At 38.9% G+C, this 23294-nt stretch overlaps 1 protein-coding gene across 1 annotated transcript; it reads right to left on the reverse strand.

Moving 5' to 3' along the window:
* Positions 1-1438: 1438 nt before the first annotated feature.
* On the reverse strand, positions 1439-22885 carry LOC117292982 (transducin beta-like protein 3). The gene is made up of 23 exons (XM_033775169.1): positions 22828-22885; positions 18768-18915; positions 18571-18618; positions 18082-18159; positions 17537-17685; positions 16935-17027; positions 15947-16100; positions 15236-15332; positions 11506-11738; positions 10672-10813; positions 10495-10553; positions 9802-9908; positions 9005-9143; positions 8146-8307; positions 7574-7642; positions 7089-7159; positions 6611-6767; positions 6043-6101; positions 5494-5597; positions 4778-4849; positions 3588-3746; positions 2681-2780; positions 1439-2318 (listed from the first exon to the last, which is right to left on the reverse strand). Exons 1-23 carry the CDS (start codon positions 22848-22850, stop codon positions 1538-1540), a joined length of 3204 nt encoding a protein of 1067 aa, XP_033631060.1. The 5' UTR covers positions 22851-22885; the 3' UTR covers positions 1439-1537.
* Positions 22886-23294: the final 409 nt, after the last annotated feature.

Here is a 23294-nt window from a genome sequence, read left to right on the forward strand (position 1 = left end):
CCTATCTATACATTTAGTCGATAAAAAACGCTGGGTTATCAATTAATCGATATGTATGCTGGCTACACACATTATTTTTTCCAACATTAAAGGGATTAGTTTAAGACTAATTGACGGCCTGTAATCAGAACTAAACAAGGAAGTTAGTTGAATGAAACATTTGTAAAAGTTCCTCAGGAATTCCATATCTGGATTTGAATACAAAACAAATATTGAATGCATTTTGTTGTAAAGGCAAGAGCCACAGACGAGTCAAAAACGATCAAAGAGTGACAAGAAAAGATACTTAAAAGCAGATTACATCTTTTGCAAACATGAACAAAAAAGTACTTCAACATTACTACAAAATAGATTACTTGACTGAAAGTACTATTTTATTCCAAAGTATCCAGTAAAATAGTTTCGCCAGGTGTTCCATTTTAAAGAAAAATGCAATTTTGTATCATTGTATTGATTGTTTGAATGTGTGGGTTCAAACAAGATTTCTCCGACAGTTTAACATCGTCACCAGTTGGTGTTGTTTTTTCTCAGCAATCATGGACTGACAAATGCAAAAGGGCATTGGAACAAATGTTGAATCCTACCTCACAATTCCATACATTCTCCAAAAAATACTGCAATTACCAATGATGCAACTGCCCTAATCAATAAACATTGAATAAGTATTAGTTTAGCATTGTTTATGATCATTGTAATTATTCCAATGAATGGTCTTTAAGCACAAAGCTGATCCTATGTATAAATAGAAAAGAGTTTATTTTATGTAAATATATATTGGTGAATTTTGAAATGAATAAAGATATAAATGTAACTGTATATCCCAGTCTGGAATCATCTGTGGTGTGTCATGGTCGAGCGGATAAGAGCGGGAAAAAATCTGGTGTTTCTGATCAACAGGTTGTGGGTTCGAGTCCCCGTCTCAACCTCAACACTTGTGTCCTTAAGGAAGACATTTTAAAACCATTTTAAAAAGGGCACTTCCATTTGAAAATCTTAAAGTCTATGGGAAACTTTTACAGGGGCACTAAAGCCAAACATGGGACCACAGAGGCCATAAGAGAGACCGTGTAATTCAAGGCCTGACGGCCCTTATATTTATTACAAATTACATAAATGATTAACTACCTTAAAGGCAGTGGACACTATTGGTAATTGTCAAAGACTAGCCTTCACAGTTGGTGTATCTCAACATATGCATAAAATAACAAACCAGTGCAAATTTGAGCTCAATCGGCCATCGAAGTTGCCAGATAATAATGAAAGAAAAATAACCCTTGCCACACAAAGTTGTGTGCGTTTAGATGGTTGATTTCGAGACCTCAAGTTCTAAATCTGAGGTCTCGAAATCAAATTCGTGGAAAATTACTTCTTTCTCGAAAACTATGGCACTTCAGAGGGAGCCGTTTGTCACAATGTTTTATACCATCAACCTCTCCCCATTACTCGTCACCAAGAAAGGTTTTATGCCAATAATTATTTTGAGTAATTACCAATAGTGTCCACTGCCTCAAATCTCCAAGTGCTAGCTAAAACACCTCTATGATCGCAAGGACGTGGACAGTCCAGCGATCTTAGCTTTCTTGGCTGACTTACCAATAGAAGACGGTGTTTTTACGGTCCTCTTCTTATTGACAACGGGTGATTTCCGTGGTGTCTTTGTTTTCATTTTTTTTGTATCTTTGCTTCTAGTTCTGATTGCAATCCCATCATCCTCATCGTGATCGCTTTCATCGATGTCCGCCGTACCATCGCTTCCAATGGAATCCGCCATCTCAGATTTCCTCTTTTTGCTGCGTAGGAGTTTTGGAGTCGATTTGGGAGACGCTTTATGTTCGACACTGCTGAGACTCGTTGTTTTGGGTGAGGAAATCATCTCTTGTTGGGCTTTCTTCTTGGGTTTTACTTTCTTGGTTTTCTCAGGTGTAATGAGCTCTTCCTCAAGATGTCCACCATAGTCGTTATCATCGTCGTTATCGTCGTCACTCGATGAAGAATCTTCCTCATCATCGTCCTCACTGCTCTCTCCCGCCTCTCTGACCCCTGGTGACTTCTGACCTCTCTGTGACCTCTCACCTTGGTCATGACTATCATCGTTGTCCTCGTCACTCATGAGTCCTTTCAAAGAATTTTCCTCCATCTCGGCATCTTCAACTTCATCTTCATCATCATCTTCTTCATCATCTTCACTGCTCTCTTCAGCATCTGTTGACCTTTGACCCAGCTTAAGTCTGTCAGTGATGTTTCCAGTGACAACCGTAGGTTCCGTATCGATGACGAATGATGCACTTGTCTCTCCCATACTACTTTTCAGGACAAGACTGCAAAAAAATAAATAAAAAGCAATTATAACATTGTTCAACTTATATTTGGTTTGTGTGTACATCTACTTGCTGGGAAGATTACGCCCTTATAGAACTTGTCTCGTGAATTTTTTCAGAATTCAGGACACTTTTCAGAACTGAGAAGTCTCCCGAATTCTGAACAATCTACTCTGCAGTAGTAGATTATGGCAAAACAAGTTCTAAAAAGAACATAATCTACACAGAAAGTAGATGTACACATAGCATACATTGATACCTCACCATGCCCCAAATCCCATGTAAGGTATAACTTGCCTGGCTTAAATTTAAGTCAAAATAACCATGGAGGTGTGAGAGAGACTAAGAGAAATTGAACCAACCTATCATCAACAGGTCCTGTAGCTCGTCTCATGCATTGCCAGGTATACTCCACAAACATTGCCTGCTGTAGTAGACGATTCATCCTCTCAAAATGACGCTCTGTAGTATTGATTGGATAGAGAGAATAAATAAATCAATGGATGTAAATGATCATTTTCAATTATGCAAGTTCACCCCAAACCAGGCTATGAGCCACTCTGGGTAAGGGGCTACAAGAAGAAAAATGTTCCAATGTGAACAATAAATCTGGGGAGCTGAAGGTAGGAATTGATATTTCTCTTAAAACAGTCTAGATCGTAGGATCGAGGGAAACATCCACCAGGCAAGGAGTTCCAAAGAGATGCAGTACATGGAATAATAATAATAATGATAATGTCAAAGTCTTATATGTGTATAGCGCACGTATCTACCAAACAAGGTATTCAAGGCGCTGAGTATATGCAAACTTTCAGAAAGATTGCAGGTTATTGCAGTGATGAATTCTGAGACCCAATTATGTATTAACTTATAAGGGTTTACAAGGTGCTACGAGCATACAGCAGCCACAGCCAGGAACACCGGGGCGAACCCCTTCTCTTTTCGATAAGTGCACATGGGACCAACGGCTTTACGTCCCATCCGAAGGACAAAACAATGGTTAAGTGTCTTGCTTAAAGACACAAGCTGGGGATTCGAACCCACACTCTGCTGAACAGAAACACCAGAAATTGAATTCGGTGCTCTTAACCGCTCAGCCATAACACTTCCACATAAAGCTGTTTGAATGGCTCATTGGGCTCATGGTTCTACATCTCAACAGACCAAGAGTGCATGGGTTAGAAGGAGAAAGTCTAGTTTCATGCTCAGGGAATATGATCTGCACCGATGAGGATGGACATACAAACCAAAGAAGGACAACAAAATTACCTGTATATGGAATCAAGCCTTCCAGTGTCTGTTGCATTGAAGGAAAGGTCAAGAGGTCATCTGGGGTGACCTGTCTCAGGATGATTGCAATAACGGTCTGCGCTGTGTGACAGTGCTTAGAGTTGGTGTTCCAGTGCTTACAGAAACCTAGAACAGACTCTAAACAGTACAAGGAAACAAGACACTTTTACCTTGGCTGCAATTCAGACAATAAACTAGCTTAGTTAATAATAGGACTAGTTAAATACAATAATAACAGGCATTTATAGAGCGCTCTTAAACTGGGTACCAGAAACAGAACAATAAGCAAATAAATAAAGGCACTAATAAAGGGAAAACAGTTTTCCTTAGCAATCAACCACATTGAACATGAAAATTTTGAGATCAATTTTAGAACACTTAAAATGACTCAGCTGAATGAATTTGATGATGGAGACGGTTCCAAAGGCGTGGAGCATGGGCACAAAATCCACGGTCCCCACCCGCAGAATTAACTGCCGAGAGGGAAATTTGGTATCACAAACTATTTTTCTGAATCATGCAACGTTTTTGAAACTTTTTCAACTTTTTCAACTCTTGCGCAAATCACTATTTGCCTCGTAATCCCACCTCATGAACTACGTACAAACCAGGACCTGCTTTCCTGGAGCTGCTTACAACAACAAAAGCAGCTAAGCACAACAAAATTATGCTAACCACTATAAGGTTACCAGCCTAAATAAATACTTTGTCAAATGAACCATCCATCTGTGACCGGTATCCTTTTTTAAAAGCTCCTTTGTCTGCTGGAGCAGCTTGATTGAAATCGGGCCCAAGCCTTAGTGGGATCAACCTCCCAGGCCTGTATGTTTCGTTTTTGAAAGGGCAAGGGAACCAATGAAATTTCTCCTTCATCCAATGAAATTGTATTTTTCAACTGGAGCGTTTCAAGGGCGCCAAGGCAATGACCTGGGGTCGATTTCACAAAGAGTTAGGTTAGGACTAGTCCTAGGATATATACAAAACGTGTGGCTAGTCCTAAGTTAGGACGAGTAACTCGCCCTAACTCGAGAAAAGACTAGTCTTAAGTCTTTGTGAAATCCACCCCAGGGGGCATGGAGGGAATCGCCTTCATTGCCTCTGACTCATGCTTATCCACCTAGCACTGTACCCCCCCCCCCCCCCCAGTAAGTGGGCTCCAGTTCTCTCACCTATTTGGTCTTGCCTCATCTTCTTCATTGTCCTTTCCAGTTTCTTCTCTCCACCGGGTTCATCCAAAATGTCTTGAAGTCAGAGAAAATAATTGCAATTTGTGAGCAATAATCAGCTACATGTAAGAACCCTGCTAATGCTTTTACTACAATCATACTTTCTCAAATTTTATCAACAATTAATTTAAAAAGTAGTAATTTTCAGCTTAACGACACTGTACACTATTGGTAATTGTCAAAGACTAGTCTTCACCAGTGGTGTATCTCAACATATGCATAAAATAACAAACCTGTGAAAATTTGAGTTCAATTGGTCGTCGAAGTTGCGAGATATTAATGAACGAAAAAACACCCTTGTCGTACCATGGTCACACAAAGTTGTGTGCTTTCAGATGCTTGATTTCGAGACCTCAAATTCCGAGGTCTTAAAATCAAATTCGTAGAAAATTTACTTCTTTCTCGCAAACTTCGTCACTTCAGAGTGAGCTGTTTCTCACAATGTTTTATACTATCAACCTCTTCCCATTACTCATAGTCAAGAAAGGTTTTATGATAATAGTTATTTTGAGTAATGACCAATAGTGTCAACTGCCTTTAAAATACATTGCATTACACATATTTGCCACAGGGCACTGCTACTAGTGCTATGGTTAAATGATGGAGTATTATTCAGAGTAATAAAATAGTTAATACTGAATTTCAATGAATGTACATACTTTTCATAATAGTGAGTACTCGGAAAGGTTGATTGAGGGTGATGGCCAGGCCGATTGCTTTCAGATATTTCTTGTCATGAAGCAAATTAGACAACTCCTGCTCCCTGTAAAGAAACAAATAAAGTAAAGAAAGATGCAACAAAAGCTTGTTGTAAACACACAAAAATTGTCCTTCCTTTGTGGAAAGCAAAGAATGCTACCTTATCAAAATGAGGTCACACACTTTTTACCAACAGCTATCGCTGTCGAGTCACAAAATGATTGTTGTAAATGTTCAGGTTTAACCCTTTTGAAACTATTGACAAAATAGAATTAGCTGTTGCAATCTGCTTACCAACCAAAAGGACCTATAATATAAATGTAAACAAAAGTTAATGGCCCAACATCATCAACTATTTGTTTGCATTATTTTGAAACAATAATTCTTAATGACACGCTATGGACATTGGTTTGGACTGGTTCACTACAAAATGTTTCCTTGTTAGCAAACCAATTCCTACACATTTAAGAGTTTCAAGACATTGGGTTCAAGTTCAGCGATGAACTTACTTCTCGATCTGATCTTCTTCTTTCTCCATTTCCTCTTCAAGCTCTAGTTCTGTAACATCCTGATTGAAGATAAAAACAATTAAGGGTAGTTAATACAATTGATTACCTGTGAGACCAGAGATGGTTCATGTGCGCTACATATTTGGCAACACAGGCTTTTTTACTTCCAAGGGAGCTGAGATGGTATACGGAATTAAGTAAATGGCCCAGTGACCATGGGTAAAACTAATGGAGCACCATAAACGTCACTGGATTGGAGCCCTATACAAGAAGCCACTTTTAGTATTATTATTATTAGTGCGCAGTGTACATGTACGCGACATCAAATTTACATGCTCGCCACATCTCTAAAGGGTCTGTATATGTTTGGTAATGACTCCGAAAATTAATGACAATACAAACTTATATTCATTTTGGTTTTACCAATATACACCATGTATGTTAGCACTGGTTACACAGTACTTTCGCTGTGAACAAATAACAGGCATATTACTCGGGTGGGATTCAAACCCATGACCTTTGCAATTCTAGAGCAGTACTGTGTCTGACACTTTATTCCTTGAGTTACCTTCCAAACTAGAATATTTGAGTCACCGCCACCGCTGACCACTAAATCCTGCCCTCTATTGGCAGCTAATGCCCAGACTTTCTGGCTGTGTTCATCAAATGTCTTCACACATTCATTGGTCTTGATTGTCCAGAGTTTTAGCAAACCATCCGAGCCACTGGAAAAAAGGGAAAGAAATTGTTTATAAAGGGACTGGGGCCAATTTCACAAAGAGCTAAGATTGATCTTAACTGCAAATCAATCGTAGTTGCTAAGTAAAGTGTGATGTCACAATACAAATCACTATGGTAATACTGACAGTTTGACTTAAGATTCAATTGATTGATTTCTGAAATCGATCCCTGGGCTCTTACATATACGTGCACCAAAGGCTACTACTGGTCTAATGAGGCAGAGAAAGTTTCTTCCTTCACCACAAACCAATAGCGCTATCTGCCATCCTCATGGAGGATGCAACCAGGGACAAACTTCTCCTTACCATGAAACAAGCTGCATCCCTCTGGACAGAAAGAGGACATTTAAGACTGATGCATCATGGCCCTCAAACGTCTGTGGAGAAATAAAAAGCAATGATAAACAATTGTAAAATAATTTATAGACGTATTTATCTTAGTTTACAAGTTTTCCCTTGTTCCAGGTCATGTAATGAGACAAAGATCTGATGTAAATTTTACAACGCGCTGTACTTTTGACTGCGTGAGGACGCTTTCAAACATATTAGTATCACTTCCGGGGGTATATTCAATCATACCCTAAACAGTTATTAAAGACTGGAACACATTACCACCACAGCCATCATATCCATCACATACAATTAGACTTTTAAAGGAGGCAGTATAAACCACCTCTACAGGAACTTACAACTAGGGTGCAACAAAAGTGACAAAACTGTGCCGGAAGTGATAAAAGTACACAGAATATGTCACATTGGGAAACTGAATTTGAGATGCAACCTTGCCTCACCTTGACACAGCTGAAATCAGACAGAGCCCATATCTTGATGGAACCATCCGCTGAGCTTGTTGCTAAGGCCTAAATGAAAACAAACACCATAAAAAGAAACAGTAAATTTAACAATCACAACTTTACTTTTCGTGTGGTCATTCCTTTGTTCTGTACAATTAAAGGGTTTATGTACTTTTGTAGGACACAAAACACAAATGTGTTCACAAAGATAATATTGGTAGAAGTTTCCCATAAAATATTACTTGCTGTAAAGTTGTAGTCTTTAAGAAACAAGTAAAAAAAAAATCACAATTTTTGTTTGTCTTTGTTAATGTCAAATGGCATGTACAATGGATTGACGCAAACATTAATCTTTAATTTTCCAATTTTTCTCAAAAACTTAACGACTGATGAAGCTGCAACTTCTATAGTTAAATTCTTTTACATACCTCTTCAATCACTGTGAGACCAAATCTTGATCGACAAAAGGTATCAAAACTGTAAATAATACACAGCCACAGCTGAGAAAACTTGGGTTGAAACTGGCAGCAAATCTACAAACCCCTATATACATTGCAATCCGAACATACCTGATCAACAGGAGAGAACTGGACACACCAAATACCACGTCTATGACCTCTGAATGACCCCAGGCTAGTCTCCTTCTCAAGGTGCCATAGTTTGGCTGTCCTGTCTTGAGAACCAGTGGCTAGCAGTTTGTCATTGGGCGATATAGCAACTGAATTAATGTCCTGTAAAAAGAATCATAGAGATCTAAACAACTATATAAGGCACAATTGGTAATTACTCAAAATAATTGTTACCATCAAACCTTACTCTGTAATGAGCAATGGAGAGCTGTTGATAGTATAAAACATTGTAAGAAACGGCTCCCTCTGAAGTAACATAGTTTATGAGAATGAGGTCATTTCTCAATCAAATAATAAAAAAACTTCAAGCCTGAAGCCCTTTATTTAGACATCTGAAATCACACAACAAATTTGCACAAAAAGGGTGTTTTCCTTTTGTTATTCTCTTGCAACTTTGATGAACAATGAGTCAAAATTGTACAGATTTGTTAATTAACATGTTTAATGCATCATGCTTCAACTATTACCGACCTACAGTCGTTCCGGCACATATATACAGACACCTTTTTAAGTCATCTGACACCACACAAGGGTCATCTGAAACAAGGGTGTTTTTTCTTTCATTATTCTCTTGCAATTTCGATGACCATTCCAGTCCAAATGTTAACAGATTAGATATTTTAAGCATGATGGGATAAACCAATTGAGAATACCTGTCTTTGACAACTACCAACTGTGTCTAATGCTTTCCTTATAAAGTAAAAACTTTTTAAAACAAAAAAACTTGTTCAATTATATTATTATGCATGTAGGCCTACCATATGAATATGCTCAATGAGAACGGAACGGAATCACATACCTTTTCGTGAGCACGCTCAGTGAATCTTCCATGAATTTGGACAGGTGTGCTGCCTTTCTGAGTGGGTAGGGTAGATGGAATATCCCAAATCTTGATGGTACAGTCCTCACTGCCGCTGACGAAAAACTTGTTAGATAGTCTGAAAACAAAAGTTCATAGAACTAATTTGACAAACAAATTCTTCAAGTACCTTGTCTACCAGAGTTGTGTAAATCCACGAAACATGATAAAGTAACATTTGTCTCATTGAGCTGAACTTTATTATATGAAATTGTTTTACTTATTATTGTTTTTTTTTTAAACTACAGCACCCCAGCAAGTAATATTTTAAGAGAGGCTTTCTACAATCTTTATTGTTAAACCGTGTAAGTCTGTATAAATGGTGTTTCATATTGTACAAGTACCCAAACCCATTAAGCCCTAAACAGTATAAAAAATAAACACTTTCATATTCTTAAAAACAATCAAAGGTCAGAGTTCCCTTGTGACAGTGTACAAACGTATCAAGTCATAAAACTATATCCTGTCCAGATTTGAACTTACACACGGCTAATCAAACCAAAAACCATTGATGACTTCTGATGTATGTTTGTTTGGAAGCTAATGTGAATCAGTAACCTCTATTATATTGACTTGATAGGACACTGTCGAGACAGATGCTTCTACTATGTGGACGTTATGAAGAGGCTTTGAAAAGTAAACGCGAGGTTGTAACACCACTTTGTACTTTGAAGTTTGGTTCAGGAGCAAATTAATTTCATCAGATTCTGAAGTCTGTAAACCCACAGTATTCTCACCTTGCAGTAGTCAGTGCTCCAACTGAATGTGTGTGTCCTTTACCTATTGCTACACAGTACACTGAGCCTGTGGTTGGCTCCATACACCAAAGTCGCACAGTGTTGTCCTACAAACAAACAAGCCCCAAGAAACAATTTGTCATTGTCTTGTTTTACGCAATTTATATTAAAGGCAGTGGACACTATTGGTAATTGTCAAAGACTAGCCCTCAAAGTTGATGTATCTCAACATATGCATAAAATAACAAACCTGTGAAAATTTGAGCTCAATCGGTCTTCGAAGTTGCGAGATATTAATGAAAGAAAAATACTCCTTGCTAATAATTATTTTGAGTAATTACCAATAGTGTCCACTGCCTTTAAGGGAATAAAAGAGTGGTGCGAGGTCTTGCACACCTGTATTAAAACTGGCCGAGTCATGGCCGTGCGATAAAGAACAGAGCGTGGGTTCAAATCCCACACAAGTAATTTGCCTGTTTTTTCACACGTAATTTCAGAAATCCCCACCAGTAAAAATGACCTGCCTCAGGAGGACAGCTAAGATGGTAATAATGAAAGTTGATTATAAAAAAATAAACAAAAGTGTCAGATGGGAACAGGTGAGTAATCATGTCATTGACCATTTTGACCACATCCTTCATGTAATTTGAATAAATTCTAATCAATCAAACTTTAAAGGAAACTTAAACTCACCTTGGAGCTACTGGCTAACATCAGTCCATTCTTAAAAACTTTAAGTGCGAGAACAATATCTACAGGAAAAACAAACACAAATGGTGAACTTAAAAACACAATTGAATTCACAAAGTTGATAGCCATTAATATCTAAGACTAAACAAATCTTTTGGACAGACACAACAAATAACTAACCTGTATGTCCAGGTAGAATCTGACAGCTGAGGGAGGAAAGCTCAAAAACACGAAGCTGTTCACTATTGGTTGCCACGGCAATGTGTGTATCATTCTCACCCATAAAGCATAGATCAAGGATCTCGTCATTGTACCCAACAAACTGCATGGACAAAAAGATTACAATACACATTTATCAAGTATTCAGCAACTGGTCATTCTGTACACAAATAATGGAATGGGATTTGAAACTGCCTCGGACTACCGGGCAGTCTCTGTGGTCTAATGGCAAGACATCTGTTTGAGATTGGCAAAAGGTCCAGGGTTCGAATCCCACCTGAGCAATATGCCCATGGATTTTTTTCTACAGGACTCAGCACTGAGTATACAGTGCTTTACATACATCAGTGTATTCTGTAAAACCCCAAAATACAGTGGAATACTGCTTCACAAATGTCTGCTTAGCAAAAATTAGTTGAAAATCAGTCACAAGCAAAAGTTATGCATGGCAGTTTAACTGGTATTCCAATTTCCTCTATTTTAAGAATAATGAACTGTTGAAAAACTACAGAACTTCCTGGTTGAACACTTCCATGCACCATTTAATTTAGTGATAAATTGATGATGTACAAATTTTATTACTTACTTGTTTCTTCAGCAAATGGCAACCTCCCCAAAACAGGTCACAATAGCACCCTCAAGAGTCCTGTTTCCCATTCTGAAAACTGTGTGGCCGTACAGTCTTTATTTTCTGTTTTACTACTATTTTTCTGAAGGGATTTAAACTGGTCCCTAGCGACCAGTCGGAGCATGAAAGAGTCAACTGTGCACTAATTAAACTTTGTTTTTACAAACCTGTTTGTTGAGTTCAAAATCTTTCACACTGAACAAGAGGATGTTATGATCGTAGGTGACCACAGCGAGAACGCCCAACGCTCCACAGAACATTGCCTGGTTGATGTGGCTCCCCATTGGTTGATCATGACCTTTGCCCTCACTCTGACCTTCTGGCTGAGGGAGGTCAGGGAGCTGTCGCTGTTGAGTGAATACACACTTCGCTGTAGAAGCATCCCATACCTTAAGCAGACCTAAAGGGGGGGGGGAGAAAGCAATGTGGAGTTTATTGTATTTAAGACAACCTCAGAATCCTTTATCATCTGGTAACTCAAACAACTAAAATGCATGTCGTGGGTGAGCGATATAGTTCACCGGACCCAAGCTCTTGTGTTGTCAGCAACTGAGTGCGGGTTCAGATTCCCTTGTGCCCTTGACTAAGGACTTGACCATAAATTGGTATCACCATAACAACCTGTGCACTGGACAGATGGTCACTAACTTATAACCTCAAGTCACACATTGCAGCTGATTTCTACGCCCATACGAAGACACGTAGCACCAGACTACCTAAACTTCCCACCGCATATTTCACAGCCGAACAATCCGAAGACCAAGAAACATCAATATCTTTCTTCAAATCAGACTGAACCTACACCTCAGCTACATCTCATGCCGTCACACCAGGTTAAGAATGTCCCTATCTAAACAGGAAAAGAATGCTCGAGGCTGGGTGCGAGACACTAAGTACCCGATAGAAAACACAGCGATGCTGATAGAAATGCAGTTTGCAACAATCGTGAGGTACTTGGGTGGATCAGCAAGGAAACTAGGACTGAACCTTCCATCCAGACAACAGACTCCACAACATGCATTTGCTGAGCTGAGGGCACAGTTTGGTGAGCTCATGATGATTGGTGATCTACTAGCCGAAATTCTATGCACAGATGAGGAGTCCTAATGAACCGACCAGCATCTTTGCAGTGGAACTTGAGGCTACACTCTGCACCATAGAAGAACGCATGAGCAAGAACATACCTTTCCCAAACCACAACCACATGCTGACGCAACAATTCATGCGAGGAGTAAAAGATGAAAGAGTGACTCGACGAATCGCACCTATGAGACCACGTGAGATGACATTCCATGAGTTGCAGACAGAAGTAAGACAACTTGAGAGAGAGATGCGACTTGAACCGACGACTAAGCCTGAAGTCAGAGCGCAGTCACAGAAGTCAGCACAGTCACATCATTATCAGTCGCAACCCAATCCTCACAAAGCACCGACTACCTTTCAACCACCCAACAAGAAGACTGACCACAATATTCTTCAAGAACTGATGGTTAGAATGAGCCTCCTCACCGAAAAGGTAGAAGAACTTGCCAGCAGCCCAAGAAGAACTACACGAGACAACAAAGGGATACCACCAACAGGGTCTTCATCTAGGGTGCAGAAACATTCCTTTAAACTTGGCAGGCCGCGGCCAATGGACTCACCAAGCCAAACCAGATTTCAACAACTTATCGGACCTAATAATGAAGATGTCATCGAAGAAGATTGTGAAAACTACTTAGCATTAATAGACTCCGGCTCACAGATAACATCAATCACTGAAGAACTCTGGAAGAACAAATCCATACTTCCAGCAGACGTTTCAATAGAAGACACGAGTGGACAAAACGTGCCATATCTTAGTGTTGTCCCGATCTCCATCGTAATTCTTGGTGTCACCTATGACGATGTCGATGCATTTGTTGTCCCTTCAGATAGCTACAGACGACGTGTACCAGTTCTCGTTAGTACTAATGTGATCAGAGCCTCGAAGCGAGACCAACAAATATCTGGAGGATTTCAATATATGGACCAAGTGAATGATGAAAACTTGACATGGCACATAGCGTGGCACACGGATGGGACTCATCACAATGAAGCAATCCCACACAGGCCTCAGCGTGACAACAAGGACGAACAGTCACTGATGTGTGTCTATCACAGGTTCCAAGTTTTTTTATTACATCCCAGTCAGAGTGTGCTGCAAAATCTTGCCACAAAAGATCTTGCAACTAAAACTACTCAACAACCACTGCTGAATGCAAGAGAAAATGGCCAGCAGGCAGTTAGATAGGTTTGTACAAGACAAGTTTCATGTACAGTCCACCACAGAGACAAGTTGTTCTCTATATGACCCTGACAAGAAAAACAAGCCAGCAACTATCGAAACTCTGAAGTTTTACAGTAGAGTGACACAAGCAAGAGGACAATCCTGAAAGCAGACAGAAATGTCCTACACGGGCTTGTTGCAAGTTATGCTTCTGGAAGAAGTATGAATCTTTCCAACATTCTCTTGCCGGTGGGTGCCAATCTCTCTTGCAGAGATGAATAATTCCCTCATAAAAAGGGATGTATCTGTTTCCGGCTGACTTTCCCATGCACACACAACAAGGCCGGTGACAGAACCTTCACAGTCACTGCAGCAATGGAGTGGAACAGTCTACCACTTTTAATAAAAAAATGCCAAATCAACTGCCAAATTCAAGAAAATTATCAAACATATCTATTTCGAAATGAGTCAATTTATTGCATTACAGGTGGCTTTCATTTTAATTAATTTTTCATTTATTTTATTTATTTTGATGTACTTATGTACTTATTGACAATTGTGAGTGCTGTGATTTAGTTTACTAAGTAGAGCGTCCTGAAATGTCATTTATTACCAGTATCTCCGCACACGTGTTGCACACACGTGTTGCACACACTCATGCATCCATTGTCACAAAACAAAATTCCAGGTCATAGTTCAAAGGGTAAAAATAACTCCAGATGTAAAACACATTAAATGTATGGAAGAAACAGCACTGTAAGCCTATGAAGGTGCGTACTGACGACTAGTAAAAAGTCCAACGATGAGCGTGCATCCAAAATACTGTGCATTGTTGTCAGTAGACTTTTCAATGTCTCCACACATGTTCCTTCGCTGCAACAGTGGTATACATGTACATACATGTTTTACAAGTTTGGTCAAACCATACCATGTGAATCAAGCAGGAAAAGACTGAAAGAAGTCCACACATATCAAAGGGGTGAGAGTCATTACTAACAAAAAAGTTTACGGACTTTCAAAACATCTGCTCCATAAGCTGCAAAAGACACAAAACTCAGCTGCCCGTCTTGTTGTGCAAGCAAGCTAGTCAGCATCCACCACTCCGATACTTAAAGAACTTCACTGGCTGCCCAAGAATGAGCGTATTGTTTACAAGATTCTCTTGCAGACCTACAAGCCTTTGTCTGGTTTAGCACCGCAATATTTATATTGCCATATCCAACATTCTGTTCCTGGAAGAGTCGGCCTCCGATCAAAAAGATGAACAGATCATGGGGGGATAGATCCTTTGCTCCAGCAGCCCTTCTTCTCTGGAACTCTTTACCGCCATCCCTTAGGTCATGCACCAGCATATCAACATTCAAGAAACAGCTTAAAACTCATCTGATGAGAGTTGCTTTCAAATAATTCCTTCGGTTTTGTTTTTTAATTATCATGACTTTCTTGTTGACACCTTGAGCATTTTTAATGGAAATGTGCGCCCTATAAATGTACATTATTATTACTCCAACAACTCACCCCCCAAATTTAACATAAAATTCAAAGGGGACAAAAATTTAACTCCACTTTAATATCAACAGCCATGAACCCACAAGGGATGCAAGGAGATTTAACATGAAGCAAATCCCCGGTCTAGTACCAAGACTTACCCTGAGATCCAGCAGTGATGAAGAATGAGCCGTTACCACTGATGCCAATCTTACTGCAATCCACGTCAGATGGTGGTACGATGACAGACTCTAACGGCTAGCATAAAAATCATCAATAGAGAAATTAATAAATTAATAAAAGCTGTCAGCCTTTACATGGCAGAAATAGTACAATAGGTTTGCAGTGGGAAACAATGAAATCTATAGACTTCTCTGCTGTAAACAACTAATAGGGTTTTTGTTCTTTTGTATTAGCAGCTAGAATGTCAACAAATAAATTTAAAAATTTTAGCATGATTCACAACAACAACAAACATATTTTATGAACAGTGCTCTAACACAGTATTTTCAAAACAATTTAAATGGTTTGATTTGAACCCCTGCCCTTATCTTAATGAACCCCTGATTAGAACCCCCCAAAAAGCTGCGAAAAACCTAACTCAAACACAAACAATCTTGTTTTGTACTACTTTAAATAGGCTGCGACTATATTGACAACAGATGCCATAGTTTTGCACAAACTTGAACAAATATTATAGAAGCCTAATTGACTATTGTGCAGATGTGATTGGCCGTAGAAAATTTTGCACAGACCCATTGTGCAAGCTCTATTGAATGAGGTGCATACTGGTCCAACTATAGCGATCAAGCCTAATGGCTGGGTCTTTTCTAGACTTGTTTTAAGGCGCTCAATCAGTTGACTTAACTTACCTCATAGACAGGAATTGTTTTGGTGGCTTCATACGTCTCTAAGTTCCACACAGTCACGATGTTATCTCTACCTGAACTAAACATCGTCATGCCATCCTCGGTGAATGCAAAGCTGGTGACTCCACTGTAATGGCTCTCTAATACAGCTTTACATCTGAGGGAATGAACCAAGAATAAATTTCATTTCATTTATTAATTTCACAAGTGAAAATGCAAAGTACAGAAAATAAAAACGGTAAAGAAAACATATACATATAAGAGAGAGAAAAAACAAAAAGTAGCACCCCTGATGGATTTTTTTAAAAGTAAACTAAATTACTATCGAGTTAATCTCCTGATGCCACAATTGTGATTGTGAAAGTGTTGCTATATGACTCTAAACTCTCTCTACCTCTTAAGTCGAGTGAGGTTGGAATCATGTTTAGATTTGCCTGTTCATGTCCCTTCCTTATTAATGGAATACGTCTGGTAATCACTCTTAAAATTAGTGGCAATAAAACCTGTTGGTTGGAAACCTACAGCAGCTTCAATAGTAAAAACAGCATCATGTAAACTGTTACATGGTGCTATATAAATAAATGGATCGTATATTAACCAACATATCCCCGCATAACTTAGTGAGCAAATAAAGAGCCCTTTGAGATGACCTTGCTTTGAGATGACCTTGCTTTGAGATGACCTAGCTTTGAGATGACCTCGCTTTGAGATGACCTCATATTGAGATGACCTCGAGCTATATATTGATCCAATTCACCTGCCATCATCATCAGAATAATCTTGGATGCGCCATACTGGTGGGCAATGTCACTGTGTGTTAAACAGTGAGGGCGCATTTTAGGCAACGCAGAGTTTATATGTAAACCTATGTGCCCACCGACATGGTGAGCGTGGCACAGTCGCCGCGTGGGATGCGTGTGTAAGGGGTCAATACTACTACTATTATTTTTGTTATGTAAGGTTCATTCAATTAAAAGTTTTGTTGTGGTACCTGCTAGTACTGAGATCCCATACTCGTATCTTGCAGTCATCGGATGTAGAGAAGAGGAGAAGTTTACCGGACTCTGGATGAAACTCAACAACACTGCCAAAACAAATAAGCAAACAAAAACAAATTACCAAACGGATAACATTATTTCTATCTCTTGATTACAAACAACAGAGGGGTGTGTCTTCCACTATAGGGGTTTTCCTCTCACGTCTAAAACTAAAAGTTCTTCATTGTCTTCTTTATAAAAAAAAGGTTGTGTAATGTTTCCAAAAGGATGTTTTGCCGACTACAGGGATGTACTAGGCTTAAAAAAACTGGAGTTCGTTTTCTTTTCCTTTTTCTTACTTAAAAACGAACAAACGAACAAACGAACAAACGAACAAACGAACAAACGAACATTCGAACAAACGAACAACTGAACAAACGAACAAACAAACAACCAACCAACCAACCAGCTAACCAACCAAACAAACAAACAAACCAACAAAAAAACAAATTTCCATATAAAAACAGAGAAATCACATCCATGCAGATTCAGGTGCAGCTATACATGTAAATCGAGAAATACAAAGAGGTAATAGACTGGATGGGGGTACACCTACCTGACCACTCCCTGTGAACCTTTGAGGTTGTGGGTGCAGTACTGCTGAACGATGTCCCACAGCTTGATGGTGCTATCACTACTCCCAGTGGCTAGCAGGGTAGAGGTGGGGTCAAAGGCCATGCTGACAATGGGCCCAACATGGATGGCCTGCAAGGAGTGGGTAGTTGTCCCAACATTCACTGATTGTTTATTATACAAATTTATGAATAGCAGCATCAGCCAAATTCCAAGTAAAATTACGATAAAAGCTATATCTTTGCACTATATCTTTGCGCTATGTCTTTGCTATTGTACACGTATGTGCTGTTAACATGTACTTTGTACTCATAAATTAGACGAAATGCATAATGCCTGAAAACACTGGGCCAAGTTTCATGGCACTATTATAATAATAATATTGACTCTTATAACTTGTTTCGCAGGAATTGAACAAAGCTCAACTCTTCGGAATTATTTGTTGCGAATTTCTGATATCATAATTCGTATCGCATTCGCAGGAAGTCTGAACAATATAAAATTAGAATAAACACACCTTGCACTAACCTTCCATGTGCGGACGCATCTTTCCTCTTGCCAGTCCCATTGCTTCATTAACAAGTTCCTATGAGCAACTACTAGAAACTACAAAAGGAAAAAAAAGGTTTACTCAAACTTCAAAAATAAACAACCCCAGTTTGGTAATAGACTAAACTTAAATCCATTGTTTTCGGAAATGTAAGCACGCTCAGTATTATGACAATTTACCTGGTAAGTCTGCTGCCACCTAACGTTCAAAAGTCTCACATTGAACGGAGGATGTTTTATTGGTGATTGCCTGCAATTAGACTACCTCTTTTATTTAAAGTAGGCGTCACACTTCACGGAGGGAACAGAGGTTGTTAACTCAGTTTCTCCTGATCATTGCCTTGGTGCCACTGGAATTGTTTCAATAGAAATTCACAAATTCCTCATACAGGGGCCCTGTACCGAGGAGAAAATGCCATGGTGCCCCGGACGCCCTCTCAAAAACAAACCAACAAATCAGAAACTAACCTTGTCATCTGGAGTTACTGCAAATGATGTAACATCGTCGCAGTCTTCCTGCAAATCAATTTTGTAAATCATAATATTAAATAGAGAGTATGCTTTTTTTTGTGACAAAACGTGTATGGTTAATTTGAAAAAGTAGATTTTAAGTCAGCCATTGTAACAGAGAACAATTTTGCAGATGTATTTTTTAGTTTACTAACCTCTTTAATGGAATGTACCACTTTCCCAGTGGAGGTGTCAAGTATGTTGATACTTGTTCCATGTACACAGAACAAATGAAGTCCATTGGTAGAGAGATGAACCTTACCCCCTGTGTATAATGCAGAGATCTTACTTTCCACACGAAAGCTGTAATGTGATAAGAAACAAATAAAATTAAAAATACTTCAAGTAGGGCCAAGGATAAAAAGGGTAAAGGTCATAAGGAATTCCAGTGGACATGGTTGGTGGATTGGCTCTTCCATACATAGTTGCGATGATTGTAATTATAACAATAATAATAATAACAATAGCTGCATTTATTATGCACCATATATCTAGTGTAAAAGACCCTATTCCGAGGCGCAGAACAAAAAACAAAACATATATACAACAAAAGAGAAATAAAGACCACAATGGCAATTGAATAATCTAAGTCAAGACATACAACAAGCTAAGTGTATGTGGATTTAAATAAATCAGTTTTCAGCACATTTTTCAATAAAAACCCCTTCATTCTCCTGACGCTACATATTACACCACAACTTCACACATGCAATTTCAACCAGTGTTGATAGACTTGCCACTGCCCAATTTTTTTCACTTTTGAAAAACATGACACAAATTCTAAGATCACAGTCTTGATTACCAAATGTCTAATAAATCCATTCATAATACTCAAAACATGGAGGGTTCAATTATAACAACTACTCCAGAAATAGCCTAATAAATACTTATAGTGCCAAATACGCTGGACTACCTCCGCTTCTTGGCCATATGCCTATCTCTCTCCAGGGGGTGAAATCATGAGAAAAACATCTTTTATGACAATATTTTTCCCCAATTGTTTCACTTACCTAAGCACATTGGGGAGAGCCCATTAACTCCAAAATGTACACGCTTGTTTGGTTTTAGTTCTAGGAAACATTTTGCACAAAAAACATCATCTGCGCCAGGATGTTTGTTACTGTGCAAGTGAGCAAGTACTCTTTCTGTCAATGCAGTGTTCTTTGCTTAGAGCGCCACCATCGAACGTGCATCAGCAAAAAGTGGTGCGAATTTAAAGAAAGGGGGTATCAAGTAGTGAATAATATCTTGAATCAAGACTAGATTTACGTACGTTTACCAATATTGCTCAGCATACTCGGTAGGATAACAAAAAGTCGTCTTCAAGTCTTTGAGACCGCGTGTACCATCCGTCTAGTTGTCTGAATCGTCAAGTTGTACGACTCGATTTGTCAGACTGTTGAGTTGTCTGCAGGACGAGTTGTCTTAACTCCCATGCTCTTAGTATAATCATGCATGTCCGTAAACATCATGGCACCGGCGATGTTCACCAAGTGATTGCCAGCTACCGGAGTTCTCATAAAATTACACAAAAGCGAACGCGCACATTTTTGAGTTAATCTGCTCTCCCTAATAAGCGACGGTAAGTGAGTACAAATAAAATGGGGGATAATATTGTCATAAAAGTATGTTTCTTTTCGAAAAACTATTTCACCTCCTGGAGAGATATAGGGCTAGGCAACTCCTAGAACTGTGAGGTTTGTTCTGCTGTAGTCTCCACGAACAATAGCGAAATGAACCTCATACAGTTCTAAGGTAAGAGTAGGGTGGTAGGTAAGGTAGTCAGAAAGTCCAGCGTTTTAGGCACTATTTATTTGAGATGGGTAAAAACCAAAATTAATACACTATTTATTTATTACAACTTTATACAAGTTCCATGATTAATGAATAGTAATACTAGCTATTCTTATAATTAAAAGTAATACAAATATTAACTAAAAGAAGAAGAATGGACCGATATGATTCTATTTAACTTTATTTAGTAACTTTTCCAATTGAAAATTTACTTATTTAGTTAGCAGAACTTAATATGAGAAATATGTTGGATTTTGAAAAGTTTCCATATATGGTATGCGCCTCCACTTTTTCATTTGATATGAAATAAACAGTATAATTCTAATTATTTAACTCAAGGCTCATCGAGACTGAGATATTAATTTTGGTTTTTACCCATACACTGATGTGTGTTAGCACTGACTACTCAGTACTTATGAAAAAATATCACAGACATTTTACTCGGGTGGGATTCGAACCAACGACCCTTGCAATTCTAGACTGAGATATCCCTTTTTGTAAAAATTAGTGAAAAAGTGGTGGCGCCATACGGAAAGTTATTCAGCATTATGTTTATTTTTAAAATATTGTTAATTAATATTTATTCATAAATACATCAGACAGTTTCGCTATTCCTATTGGTGGAGAGCGCGTCACGTGAGTGTGTATAAACCTTTGTTTATGTGAGTGTGTATAAACCTTTGTTTATGACCAGTAAAAAGTGTTGACACATGGACGTGAGACGCGAGTTTGCACCTGTGCTTATAAGACAGTTTCTTCATTCCTATTGGTCGAAAGCAACGGCCGAGACAATTGTGCCACATCACGCAATACGCGCACAGCATTCCCTTATAAGGAGTTGTTTACCCGAGGGCCTTGACTGGGCCTTACCATTTCATAGCTGGAGGGGTGTTGTGTTGAAAGAAATTAATGAAAAATTATAATTTTCTTGCATTTATTTTACTTTTTGACTATAAGTGTTGATGTTTTTTGACCGAACAGGTATTTATGAACGGGAATCAAAGTGTGTTGAATCGTTTTTCAACCAGTGGTTTAAACCCGCCGAGGCCTGGTTCTTGATAATTGACCTCAACTTCATCTCGATAAAATTATCAGAACGAGGCCTTGTTGGGATTAAAACACTAGTTGAAAATCTCTTCACCACACATTGATTGGATTGATTCCCTTAATAATGTAAGTAAAATAATGCAAGCACCACCGTTACAGCTTCATCATACTGCAATCACACTTGACATTATACAATTGCTGCACGCTGTGACGGGATCCATGGCGTTTTCCGTTTTGTACACCCAAGGGGGAAAATGGCACCCGAGGCAAAGCCGGGGGTGCCATTTGCCACCGAGGGTGTACAAAACCCATGGACCCCAGTCACGAAAGCGTGCAACAGTTGTTTTGTTATACCTTCTTGGTAACATTGTTATTCCTCTTCTCAAAGCTCTGTTCATCTTCAAACATTATTAAGACAGAGCAATGCATAGTTTAATCATGGTCGAATAAGCAGACGAACAGTTCAAATAAGAAACAATTCTTCACCTGTTCCCTCGAACCCGCGCGTGTTTCGTACAGCGTTGGAAATTGACCAACGGTGGGAACAATCAAGGTGATGTACATCGGTGTACATCACTTTTCATGATACCCGGCGTGCTGTTCATTCATTACGCGTAGCGCGCATATTTAGCCATGATACATGCGTATTTGTTGCACGGCTTGGATTGGTTCTCTACCAATCAAACTTCACAATTTGTACAGAGGTATAACAATATTTTTAAACCGAGTTGACCTCAGACCGACATGACCGGCCAACCGCCGCGGTGTGGTGTACACACGGAATCGATGGAATGAATGAATCGGTCGCACTAAATACCGACAACTCACGACCCCTCTCAACAAAATTTTTTAAATGCACTTTAACAGAACATTTGAACATAATTCAACCGTTAAATATGTGCATCTAAATCACTTTCAAACTGTTGAAAAAATTGTATTTTTAACTGTAAAAAAGGTGTTTTTACCCCGAATTTAGTAACGGACGGAAATATTCGCCATTTTGTCTTTCGACGTACTTGGACGATTCTATTACACCGCAGGGTGCATATGACTCTTGTGCATATATTTAACGGTTGACTTATGTTCAAATGTTCTGGTAAAGTACATTTAAAAATTGTTGTCGTGAGTTGTCGGTATTTAGTGCGACCCGAATGAATGTATGTGTCGCACTTGCAGCACAACGAACAGACGAAGACGAACGAACATGACGAACGAAAGAGTTGGCCACCAACAACTACAATTCTGAGAGAACAAGGATTTGGCAATAACATGTTTTTGTAAGGGGTAACCACTAACTAGAATCAGGACCTTATTTTCATTTACCTTTATTAGCATTTACCATAAAAACAAGGCCTAAATAACCTTTTTACTTACTTCGACTTGAGTTTGACCGCCATGCTTGCGCTGCAGCGTACGTCCACATGGACTTTAACATGGCCAAAACATTACATTCAAATCACATGTGGTAAAGGGTGACCGAAGTTGCCTTCCATATTTGTATCGTTGAGGGAGCTCTACGCCGAAATACAAATCAAATTAAGTAACAAAAAACACTTAAATGCAACATTCAAATCAAAAGCAGAAGAGATCTTCCCAATTTTTGTTTAAATGATGTTTAACTATTATGCCGGTATGTGTATGAACACGTTTCACAGGGCCGTTTGCAAGTCGCCCTCAAGCGTTATATTTTGTATTTTTGGTAACACCTTTTGATGCATTGTTTCTAGAATTACAGAGCCTATTGAGTCTGGCTTCCAAAACTTCTATCACTTGTCAATGAATACTTATGTTTGGGTATCAGACTAAAATCACTGTTACTATACGAACAAAATTTTTACCAC

Source organism: Asterias rubens, chromosome 7 (assembly GCF_902459465.1).
Source record: "Asterias rubens chromosome 7, eAstRub1.3, whole genome shotgun sequence".
Classification (NCBI taxonomy): Eukaryota; Metazoa; Echinodermata; class Asteroidea; order Forcipulatida; family Asteriidae; genus Asterias; species Asterias rubens.